Source organism: Eschscholzia californica, unplaced genomic scaffold (assembly GCF_041429995.1).
Source record: "Eschscholzia californica isolate CP2 unplaced genomic scaffold, dmEscCali1.0.p SCAF_1, whole genome shotgun sequence".
NCBI classification, from domain to species: Eukaryota; Viridiplantae; Streptophyta; class Magnoliopsida; order Ranunculales; family Papaveraceae; genus Eschscholzia; species Eschscholzia californica.
The window spans coordinates 21,746,777-21,758,835 of NW_028238198.1; the positions used below are offsets into that span (position 1 = coordinate 21,746,777).

At 36.6% G+C, this 12,059-nt stretch overlaps 2 protein-coding genes across 3 annotated transcripts; both read left to right on the forward strand.

The window, feature by feature from the left end:
• The first annotated feature begins 596 nt into the window (after positions 1-596).
• TOC64-V (translocon at the outer membrane of chloroplasts 64-V) lies at positions 597-7,682 on the forward strand. 2 transcript variants are annotated; one of them, XM_086651628.1, is made up of 13 exons: positions 597-1,272; positions 1,394-1,546; positions 1,731-1,855; positions 2,283-2,408; positions 3,676-3,858; positions 3,977-4,121; positions 4,282-4,450; positions 4,832-4,966; positions 5,092-5,292; positions 6,279-6,406; positions 6,524-6,575; positions 7,054-7,123; positions 7,227-7,682. In XM_086651628.1, exons 2-13 carry the CDS (start codon positions 1,527-1,529, stop codon positions 7,307-7,309), a joined length of 1,437 nt encoding a protein of 478 aa, XP_086507754.1. In that variant the 5' UTR covers positions 597-1,272; positions 1,394-1,526; the 3' UTR covers positions 7,310-7,682. The 2 variants fall into 2 exon arrangements, with proteins under 2 accessions (XP_086507754.1, XP_086507753.1); XM_086651627.1 differs by lacking the exons at positions 597-1,272; positions 1,394-1,546 and having other exon boundaries at positions 1,556-1,855.
• A 178-nt stretch (positions 7,683-7,860) lies between these two features.
• LOC147565133 (Pentatricopeptide repeat (PPR) superfamily protein) lies at positions 7,861-11,468 on the forward strand. The gene is made up of 2 exons (XM_086651630.1): positions 7,861-7,954; positions 8,840-11,468. The coding sequence occupies exon 2, from the start codon at positions 9,014-9,016 to the stop codon at positions 11,360-11,362; it is 2,349 nt and encodes a 782-aa protein (XP_086507756.1). The 5' UTR covers positions 7,861-7,954; positions 8,840-9,013; the 3' UTR covers positions 11,363-11,468.
• Positions 11,469-12,059: the final 591 nt, after the last annotated feature.

A 12,059-nucleotide genomic window follows, 5' to 3' on the forward strand; every position in this document is an offset into this window, starting at 1 on the left:
CGTGCAGTTTCTTCGGATGGGTCTATAAGTGATCCACTTGTTTCTTAGAGGCGCGAGCCTAATCAAATCATCACCTAACTATTCCTTACTCGTGCATAAATCAGTTTCTCAGATGGGTCTGTAAGTGACCCAAAATTGCTTTTAGCCGGCCACTCTATTGGCGCATAGCAAAAGATTTTGTCTACAAGTGTATTGGTTAAGAAAAAGATGATTCCTTGTCTTTTTCCACATTGTTAGTAAAAATTTTCGAGATAATTGTCAAAACTCTTAAATTTTCTTATGTTCCTCGTACGGTATTTTTTGTAGTTTGTCTTGTTTAAAGAAAAAGACTGAAGACATGCTTCAAAACTCAAAAGATCTCTGGTTCCTTTTAATGATGAGTTCTAAAATTCCAACTCCTTTAAATATTTTATGCATTGATCTAGTGTTTGAAAATTGTTTTAACCCTTGATTAGTGTTCATTATCTATTTTAGGTTGATGATTTAAAGTCGTTTTATAGTGATTTGTAAGTAGTAATGAATTCTTCGCATCTAAAAAAAATCATAATGTTGGAGAACTAATCCAATTCAAAATGATAAACAAACTCTCGGACTAAGGGATGCGAGAGAGTAAGCAAGGTCCTAGAGATTCTGACTGTCCAATTAGAGACCTTCCCAATCCCAACTATCCAGTCTCAGACTAGACTAGTCCTGCTTGAGTGCTTGCCCTAGGAAGGGGCGCCTAGAGAGCGAGCCAGCAATGACTATAGGCCCACCTTTTTTTTCTTCTTGTTCAAGAAACTCAACCAGACAGACAAACGAAGAGAGAGAAAGAGAGAGGCGTAATTAAACCCGCCAGCCGGCCAGCGTTATTAGCCAAGCGGCGCACAATAGCATTAATTTATTGAACCAAAAACCCTTCTAAAACCCTAATTACCACTTGTGTTGTTTACTAAATTCTCGTTTCAATAAAGAAATTTAATTTTTCTTGCTCAAGATCTTTGATTTTGACTTTGATTAAGCAAAGCTGGAGAATTCGAAATCAATCAAACTGGGGAAGATAATCAATGTCTCTAATAATACCAAACTTTGGATCATCGTCGGTATCGGCGTTACCGCCGGTATTGTTATACTCAGTGAAACAAGAAGAAGATTAATTAGAGAGAGAAATGGTCAAGTAAAAGAAGATTTTGGTGCTTTTATTCAACGATTTGAGCTTCTTCCTTCTCCTCAACCTCCTCCTCCTTCTGCTCGTCTTTCTCTATCTGGTCTCACTTTTGCTATCACTGATATGTTAGTACTCTCTTTCTCTCTCTAGGTTAATTCATTTTCTCTCACTATCAATCTGTTTGATCCGTTTTCATATTTGGGTAATCATTTATTTCTCTCTCTCTAAGATGATTTGTTGTTTTAGTTTTGATATAAAGGATTATGTTACTGGGTTTGGGAATCCAGACTGGGAAGGATCACATGAACCAGCAACAAAAACAGCTGTGGCTGTTTCTCGCCTTCTTAAAAATGGAGCTACTTGTGTTGGAAAGACTGTCATGGATGAATTGGCATTTGGGTTAGAAAATTCTTGCACATTTCGATATCGATTCCCTGATTTTTGTTGTATTTTCATGCACATTTCGATATTTTTTGCTCATGAAATTCAAACTAAAATGAAATGTATTTGTTCTAACTTGGATCTTGATGTTAACAAGAATGAAATATGAAAACTTAGTATTTACTTGGTATTTCTCTTGTAGAATAACTGGAGAAAACATTCACTATGGCACCCCCACAAACCCAATAATGCCATCTCACATTCCGGGTGGATCATCAAGTGGTTCGGCCGTGGCTGTTGCAGCTCAACTTGTCGACTTTGCTCTTGGTATGGAATTACATTTTACAGGCTTCATTAATTCCTCCTGTCAGACCCATTTGCCTCCCATCTTAATACAGTATTAATTTACTTGCTCCACTTGAATAAAATTTCAGTTTTAAAATGAGTTACCAAGTACATTTGGTGTGATTTTGAGGGCGTTTAGTTACCATAGTTTGAACATTATATTATTCTTATACCCGTGAGTATATGTATCAACTGGAAGGAAAACATTGTATATAGAAATTCACTATGTGCATGTGTTCTCTATCGCTGCATGTACATTTCATACTGGGTCATCTACTCATCTGTGAAATGCACTGCAAGCATATCCTTTTTGATGAACTCATAAACCAAATATCTCCATATAATGAGGAGCTACCCACAATTTTTGTATAGAATACTGCTAATAATGAAAAATTCCATAACCATGCAGGAACTGATACCTTTGGATGTGTGAGAACTCCAGCATCATTCTGTGGTATCCTTGGATACCGACCTTCTCATGGTTCTGTTCCTACTGTAGGAGTTCTGCCCAACTCTCAGAGTTTAGACACCGTTGGTAAGTTCCATATGTCCATGTATAAATTCTACCATCTACACCTTGAACTTGTAATGGCTTAAGAATAAAAGAAAGTTCACCTCCATAATTTTTTCTTTGAACAAGAGAAAGAATCTCTTGAAACCGTGTATATCATTACATTTTATTGTTGTATAAAGGTTCGCTTTTGGCAAGTGCTGAATATACAATAAGTTTCTACTTGTTATCCTCCACGCGGTATTTGGAGACCATACAGTGACCATTGTACTTTATGTGCCCAATGTGACTGATTTTGACATCAATTCCTTCTGGTGATGCTGTGTATCATTGAGTGCTAATAACCTTGGGACAGTTACAATTCATATCACTGTGCTCTGTGCACGAAATTACGAGTCAGTGCTGGTGGAGGTTCTAAGTGACATTGACATTAGGTTACAAAGTAATTCAAATGCAGTAACTTTGATCTGGCTGATGATGCATGGTTGCTTGCGTTATCCAATTTATTTGTGAATAGTGATATTATGGAATAACAGAAATAAGAGATATTGGTAAACGTCGTTGGTTTTAGGTAACGTCGAACTCTTGCAAATTTTGCCCTTACCCCAACAACTATGTTAGCTACTTGTAAGCTATTTCTTGCAGTTCACTTCGTTCATTTTAGTTTCCTCTGGCTTACCTTCTCCGAGTAGCCCTACTCTTAATCTGTAGTTACGTTTCCCCCTCTGAATGTTCGTTCACCTCTCAAGAGAACCCGTAAAAATGGAAAAACTAACAAAGTTATGACATAGAGAGGCTTTTGCCTTGCATCATCTCCCATGTGGGCATAAGTAACTCTCTTTAAGTTCTTAAAGCGCTTATTCGATTTAATCTTTACATCTGGAATTGCATAAGCAATTTGTTGGCTTTGGTGTCAGCCTGTTGGGAACTAAAATCCAGCTGAAAAAGCTCCTGGGGCTGCTTGATAAATCTCTTGATCTAAATCAGTTCCTGTTAGCTGAAGAGACTGTACGTGGAGGGTTTCTTATTGCATGGGTCTATCTCAGCTCCCAACTTAATAATTAATGGAGATAGATCATCGATGAAATGACAGATATGCTGGGTACTTGGAAGTAGAGTTGCTATCGAAAAATGTGTCATTTCCTATCTTACCCTGTTTTTCTTCGAAGTCTGCCAATTCTCGACTATTATATGTAACAAGTACTATAAAAAATTATTTTGTTCTGATTGGATTACATGTGGCATTTCCTTTAATTTTGGTTTCTTCATCAGTCTTTTGCAACTTCTTCAGGATGGTTTGCTCGGGATCCGTCAACTTTACATCGTGTTGGGCATGCTTTACTACAATTATCCTCTGTAGGGCTTAGAAGGACTAGATGTTTCATCTTTGGTGATGATTGCTTCCAGCTTTCTAAGGTTCCTAAGCATAAATCAGTATACGTTGTTAGCAAATCTGCTGAAAAGCTGTCTGGGTGTAAGTGTACAACTTAATTGCGTACTTGGCATTTGTATTGGAAACTTGCATCATACTTCGTTAGGGACATCTTTCTGTCAAGATCTCTTTGGAAATTATCAAGTCTTTGATTTTGCAGACCAACCATCAAAAAATGTAAATATTGGTCAGTATATTGCTTCTAATGTACCAAGCTTAAAAGGATTTTATGAACAATCTGCAAATCAGCAGCATGGGACATCTACTTTGAAGGCATTGTCTAACGTAATGGTATATCTACAGAGGTAATGAAGATACACAATAGTTCATTTCTGAAATAGCCATAAAATGTTTAATTTTTCTCCAAAGATTTTTTTTAAAATGACCCTATCTTTTTTCTCCTTTAAGTGATTGACCTATTTCCTGGAGGTCCAACATTCGGGTTTTGATCTTTCTTTGTTTCAGATATGAGTTTAAGACGAATCATGAAGAATGGGTTAATACAGTGAAGCCCAAGTTAGGAGCTGATGTCTTTGCCCGTGTAGCTGAAGCAGTTAAAATCACCCATGAGAACATTAAAACCTTCTATAAGGTCAGGACTGAAATGCGAGCTGCACTTCAAAGTCTTTTACAGGTACTGTTAATCTTTGCTTCGATATTGTTCATGTGAACTTGTAGTTTATTTTAACGAGATATTTTTTTTTTTTTTTAACAAGTCAAACTTGTAGTTCTTGGCCTCTTTTTTAAAAGGAATAAAGGATATAAGTCTTGCCTTCAACAACCTTGGAAGTTTATTACGATATAACTCCAGACAATCCTTTTCTCTTGTAGTTCTATTTGTGTTTGCGTATTGGAAATTTGACTGCGATTCTGATTTTTTTCTTTATAGGGAATTTCAATCAGTTTGTGTTTGGTTTTGTAGGCTATTTGCTTCGCTTTAATAGGTTAAGCTTGATGGTGTAATTTCTTTCCCATTTTCTTATCGCAGAGGTTGAATTTGCTTGTTCTTTTACAGGATAATGGAATACTAGTAATCCCAACAATTTCAGATATACCATTAAAACTTAATTCCAAAAAGAGTTTGTCAACTGAGTTCCAAGATAGAGCGTTTGCGCTACTGAGCATTGCAGGGATGTCTGGTGGTTGCCAGGTATCTTAATTCGCTGTTAACATCAATGACGACATAATGCAACTTCTCCAAGACATCTTGAGTTTTGATTTCTTAGTGGAAATAATATGTCTTCTACAGTCTGGTCTATTCTATCTTTATGGCAGGTAACTGTTCCACTAGGAGTGCACGATGGTTATCCTGTATCTGTTTCATTTATAGCGTCTCATGGAGCAGATAAGTTTCTCCTTGATACTGTTTTGGATATATACTCGTCACTTCAAGAACAAGCAAGCATTGCCTCAAGTTCATCACCTTTGCCAGATACCAATGGAAATATGGATACTTCTGAACTCTTAAAGGAAAAGGTCAGTATGCTTTCTCCGAATCTTAGTTTCCTTTTATACATTTTCTCATCATTTGTAGTGGAACGTTAGCTATTGCTTTTTTATGTAAGTTAATGATGTGGGTGTCGATATAACAAATGAGTTAGAGTGAAACTACGTTCAGCATACTGATTTCTTGAATTCTCAAAAAGCGGATTTTATCCAATTTGAATTTGGCCGAGTAGAATGGAGTTTTTGGGGGAATAATCATTTTAACAAGGTGAATCACCCATATCTAGGAAAGAAAACTCTGGCACTCGAATGATTCATCTAGTTTTAATAAAACCACAGTATTAGAGTCGTATGCAGACGGTGAAGCATCATAATTTTCTTCACGTCTACGTCAAGTTTCAATTTTTGTAGTTGCAACTTAAGCAGTTCAAGGCGTTGATCAGCTCGGGATCAGGCATGGGCCAATCCCCAACCCCACCGATCTGAGTCAATCAAGTTTCAGTTTTTATACTTTTAGGTCAAGCAGATCGAGGTGGGGGATCAGATCGAGGATCGGGCAGGGCCCAATCCCGATGCCACTGATCTGAGTATATATGTATATAAATGTACACATATATATGTAGGACACATCCGACAAATAATGTTCTAATAATTCAAAATAACCTCCAAAGATTCAGCGTTCCATAGAATAACTAACTTGGAAGTTCGGCCTGGGATCGGCGTGGCTATCTCTATCCGATCCTATCCCGCAGTTACCTGTGTCGATCTGTCTATCCCTAGTCCGTACCACACTTAAATTGCCATGGTTGAGAGAACTACTAGTTCAAACTTCCGATATGTATAGCATAATGTTTGTCTAACATTAGGTTGCAAATTTGGATGTGGCACAAGAAATGTTTTTCTCAAGTCACTAGTGGTTCAGCTGAGAATCTACGTAGTAGTCGTAAGAAATTGCTTACTGACATCTTGTTTATATTCTTCTTTGTGGTTGTGTTCCTCAATCATTCCTTTTGCAGGGAAATGCGGCATATAAAGGAAAGCAGTGGAATAAAGCCGTGAACTACTATACGGAAGCTATCAACTTAAATGACGTAAATGCAACCTACTACTGCAACCGGGCAGCAGCTTATCTAGAATTAGGATGGTATGATACATTTCAGTTACATATTTAGTTATTTACCTTTACCTTCTTCCAGTTTGTCGATTTCAAGAATTCTGGCCACTAAATCACTAATGAATCAAATCAATTCATTATTTGCAGCTTTCAACAAGCTGCAGCAGACTGTACTCGAGCAATATCAATTGATAAAAAGGTGAGTACACCACTATGGTTACTTCTCCAAACATTCGTTCTTATGGTGTAATTTTTTTAAATCAGTTGGTTGATTTATCACACTGTTTTTCAAAACATCATACCTTATTTCATGAATGCGGTGTTCCAAGAGAAAAGCAATAACCTCCAACCTCCCTTTTTTTTCTGGATGGGACGGAAATGGAGGTACAAGCGTGAGACGACTCAAACGGGAAATATTCTTTTTCAAATCTTTCTATATTTTGAGTTTACTGTCTTGGTGACTTTTTGTCCCATTTTATCACACTTACTAGTCCTTTAACATTGAAGTAAGTTGTTATTTTCATGATTCGGCTGAAAATTCATGTCTGGCTCCTCAATAGTACAAGAACAAATGGGAACACCCTTGCGCTTTAACTTTTTTTGATGATTCTATGATGAATAATGTTATTCTCGATCACCATTCATCAAATCAACAATTTACAAATTTCCTTGAACAGAATGTGAAAGCATATCTGAGACGAGGAACTGCTAGAGAAATGCTATTCTGCTACAAAGAAGCAGCTCAAGGTGAGATCTTGGTTCTATTTATACCTAAGGTTATATAATAGTATATATAGACAGAGAGAAAGAGATTCTTTGAGTCTGAGATCTTGATTTTCTGGTTTTGCAGATTTTAAGCACGCTCTAGTTCTTGAACCTCAGAACAAGGTTGCAAATCTTGCAGAGAAACGACTTAGAAAATTGGCAAGCTGATATTTTTATTCTTCTGAAACATGTATATTCTGTCTCGAGAAAAGTTTCAGGTCTAGAAAATTTTGTGCGGAGTTTACCTTCGTTTTCTGACGAGCGACAAAACAGATTATACTAGAGTAATTTTCGAGTTTAAAGCAGATACACGTGTTTGGGTCTTGTGCTTTTAAACTTATATTGGATATCCAGTTTGAGGGCAATTGTTTTAAGCTCTTGATTTTCGGTCACCAGAATGTGTCATTATGTTGTATTTCAAATAAATAGTAACAAAGTGTAAAGCATTAAATCTCAGCTGACATTCAAGTATAGAATCTGAAAACACAGTTGCCATTTCTTAAGATTCTAAATGGATTCTGCTTCCTCATTGTCTTGTAAACTATCCCTTTAGCAAGACTAATTAATGAAGTTCAGTTTCTTTTGTTAAGACAGACAAAAAAAATGATCGAATGTACGAAAAATTTTGACAGCATTTGGCAGAAATCTGGTGTGGATGGACTTGCCCCATGTGCTCTCTAACTGCGGGGGGAAATGCCGTCGAAGTAGGGCTAAATTTTCCCTTCCATCAGTGTTGGTGATGTTAATATAATTCTAGATTTAGCTCATTCTGCTTGTCTGGGGCACTAGAAGGTTACTCACTTTTGTTATAATGTCTCGGAGAGAGTCTCCCTACTTTTGTTATGATGTTAAATCTATTCGTAAATCAAACACAAAAGAAATCGACAGAGATTGAGCTGAGAGATGAGAAACAAAAGGTGGGCTATGAAGATGGACATAACAATGTGAATCATAGTGCCTTCCTGGGTCGAAAGGTAAGTTAATACTAATGCTAAACCTCTTATAAGACAATCGATACGAACTCATGAGCCACAAGGTTAATCTATGGATCCAAATAAACATAATTTGATCCTTGGCGTTAAAAGCATTCTTGGTGAAGTCATGAAAGATGGTAGATGAAGATCCAAGGTTTAAGTTGTGTTCAGTAGAGATAGAAGAGATGTTTGAACCTAGGGTTTGTTTATCGATTAACAGAATAGGGATGAAAACAACCACCATTTGACGAGTTCTATGCTCGACCTCTATAGATGTAAGGCTAATAACCAAGTGAAGTAGTAAAATAGCCATACAAGACTGATTCCTGACTATCTATCAAATTCCTAACCTAGCATGGAAATAAGAACTTGAACCAAGAGCAGCTAGGCTGCAGATTAAATAAAATGATAAGCCCTAGATCAAGTGCTAATATGAGAAGAAGATCAACTAAAAGGTTAATAATATTAAGAAGCAACTAATGAAAATAGAGGTTTATGCCCTGATTATCGAAAGAAGTCTTGCTATTTGACGATTTGAGCATAAATCCACTCTCTCAGCGACCTCCACTTGTTTAATTTGCTGTCTTCTAAACGCCGATCAAGGGAAAATCATCATGGAGAGAATTTTCTGATTGTTTGTTGTTGTTGTCTATTTTGAGTGTTTTTTGTGGGATTAAAGTGTTGATTTGGACTGTTCTAGTGTTTATGGTGTTGGATTTGTGAGAATCTGAATGATTTGACAAGACAAAATTTTCACATTATGATAAGAATTTACTTTATTTGTATCTTTTGGGCCACTTTTTAGTTTTTTCAGACAGATATCAAGATCTCTTCAAATTGCACATAACAGATACTTGAGTTATATTGAAGTGGCAAAAACGCAGCAAGAAAAAATGCCATGCCCATTTTGAAATTGAACTGCCTCAAGAAACCACTTCCCTTCTCTTTTCCCTCCTGTTTTATTTCTTCATTAACATCCCACCAAACTAACTACCTTCATTCTCTTCTCGACAATTTCTTCAAAAACCCAATTTCAGATATCAAAACTCTTCTTCAATCTCATGCGTTTATAATCACAACTGGTAATTCTAATAACATTTTCTTATCAGCAAAACTAATCTCACTCTACTCTTCCTTTAACAAACCCAATTTCTCTACCCAAGTTTTCAATCATGTTTATATCAAAGATACTTTTTTATGGAACTCCATTATTAAATCCCATTTCTCCAATGGTGGGTACTCAAATACCATTGAAATCTTTTCCAATATGCACTTCTCTCACATCCTTCCTAACCCTTTTACTATACCCATGGTTGTTGCTTCCTGTGCTGAGCTTTCTGATTTTAGGTTTGGACAAACTGTTCATTGTTTGGCTTTACAACTTGGGATTTTGATAGGTAATTCTGCTGTTGGTTCCTCTTTTGTTTATATGTATTCAAAATGTAATAATATGAGATATGCATCTAAGTTGTTTGATGAAATGGCTGATAGAGATGTTGTTTCTTGGACTTCTCTTATAATTGGGTTTGTTCAGAATGATGAGTCGGAGAATGGGTTATGTTGTCTTTGTGAGATGCATAAGAGTGGTGGGAATGATGAAAAACCGAACTTTAGGACTATTGATGGTGGATTACAAGCTTGTGGAAATTTGGGTTCTTTATCGAGTGGTCGGTGTTTACATGGTTATGCCTTCAAAACAGGAAACCAATCTTCACGATTCGTTCAGTCATCGCTATTGTCAATGTATTCAAAGTGTGGGAGCTGTGAAGAAGCTGACCTTTCGTTTCGTGAATTACAAGATAAAGATCTTATTTCATGGACAACCATCATTGGTGTTTATGCAAGAAACGGGTATATTTCCAACTGCTTGAATTTGTTCAACGAAATGCAGCTTCATGGATTTGATCCTGATGGGATTGTTATTAGTTGCATCCTTTCGGGTTTTGCGAATTGTACCATGGTTAATGAAGGTAAGGCTTTTCATGGGATTATAATTAGGAGAGATTTTGAATTGGATCAGACGGTGAGAAATTCTTTATTGTCAATGTACTTCAAATTTGGGTGTTCGTCGCTTGCTATGAAAGTCTTCGTTACACTTTGTGAAGGGGACACCGAGTCGTGGAACCATATGATTATGGGGTATAACCGATTAGGGCTTGACACCAAATGTTTAGAATGCTTTAGTGAAATGCAACAGTTCGGAACTGATACTAATGTGGAAACTCTAGTTTCCGTGCTTTCTTCTTGTTCCCAATTGGTAGCAACTAATCTAGGACGGTCTGTTCATTGCAACGTGATAAAAGCTGGCAAAGACGATAACATTTCTATTACAAATTCAATTTTAGGAATGTACGGGAGGTGTAGAAATCTAGCGATTTCGAAAAGACTATTTTCTAGGGTTCGAAAAGATATTGTCACATGGAACACATTAATTTCTTCTTATACTCATAATGGGCGTACAATTGAGGCCTTGGAGCTTTTCTACGAGATGATTTCAGCAGACATGAAACCCAATTCTGTAACATTGAAGATTGTTCTCTCAGCTTGTTCTAGTCTAGCAGATATTGAACATGGAAAAAGAGTTCATTCTTACATTAAACAAATGGGTTTAGATTATGATTTATCTCTTATTACTGCTCTTATCGATATGTACATTAAATGTGGGCAGCTGCAATTATCACGAGAAATCTTCGAATTGATGCCTGAAAAAGATGTTATTACATGGAATGTGATGATATCAGGGTATGGAATTCATGGTGATGCGAAAACCTCGATAGAACTTTTCAAACAGATGGAAGAATCAGATGTAAAACCAAACGAGCTAAGCTTTCTTGCTGTGCTCTCAGCCTGTAATCATGGAGGTCTAGTCGAAGACGGAAAATTTCTGTTCAATAAGATGAAAGATTATTCTTTGGTGCCTAGTTTGAAACATTATGCTTGTATGGTAGATCTTCTAGGTCGTGCAGGAAATTTGCACGAGGCTGAAGGTCTTGTCCTATCAATGCCTATTTCTCCGGACGGAGGTGTATGGGGATCTTTACTTGGTTCTTGTAAAATTCATAACGACGTTGAAATGGGTGAACGGGTAGCGAGAAGGGCTATAGAATTGGAACCTGAAAATGATGGGTACTATATTGTGATGTCAAATATGTATAGTTCAAATGGAATGTGGGAGAAGGCAGAGACGATCAGAGAAGCGATGAGAGAGAAAGGAGTGAGAAAGAGAGCTGGTTGGAGTTCTGTTTAACTTAGAACAACCAAGTTCATGTATTGTTACATTGGGAAATTCTTTTATGTTAATGACTTTTAGGTCGGCTATATATATGGGCGACACAGAATCCTCTTTTTTTCTCCATCTTTTTTTTTTTCTCTCTTTTCAATTCATTTCTCTCTCATCTCTCCACCTCCAATACAGTCCAATTCATTTCAGTGTAAAAATGGTGTCATTTTGTTTTCCTGGATGATATTTTTTAATTCTTTAACGTTTTTTTTTTGTTGACAACAATGTTAATATTGAAAGACTTCCACAGTAAACTAGCTAAACAAAACAAACCAATTGTCTGGTAAGTATAAGGGAGATGACATCAGGAGCTAAGAGCATCTCCGACAACATGGTCCAATAACCACAAGTGAGGGGTCATCACAAACTAAGAGCATCTCTGGTAAAAATTTTAGCAGAAATTTTTTCGGAAGCAATAGGATTTGAACTTTGGTATCTCCAGTATAAAGACATATATGTTACCACTTATTATAGTGAGCAAATATACACTTGGTGCTAATAGTTTTGTTCATGAACTTCTACGTCAGATTTCACTTTATAATTGTAGTCACAGGTGAATAGTTTGAATTAAATGTTTTCAGTATTAGAGCATCTCCAAAGGTGCTCTATTTCTTCATAAATAGAGATTTTGGAGCTCCAAAGGCTCCTCTACTTCTCTATAATG

What these genes read in the sequence shown, in the direction of transcription:
- TOC64-V (XM_086651627.1), top strand. Translation starts at nt 1,675, where the DNA reads ATGTTAACAAGAATGAAATATGAAAACTTAGTATTTACTTGGTATTTC. An exon ending in GTAATGGTATATCTACAGAG is followed by an intron (nt 4,122 to 4,281) that starts GTAATGAAGATA and finishes TCTTTGTTTCAG; the next exon opens with ATATGAGTTTAAGACGAATC. An exon ending in CTACAAAGAAGCAGCTCAAG is followed by an intron (nt 7,124 to 7,226) that starts GTGAGATCTTGG and finishes CTGGTTTTGCAG; the next exon opens with ATTTTAAGCACGCTCTAGTT.
- LOC147565133 (XM_086651630.1), top strand. Translation starts at nt 9,014, where the DNA reads ATGCCCATTTTGAAATTGAACTGCCTCAAGAAACCACTTCCCTTCTCT.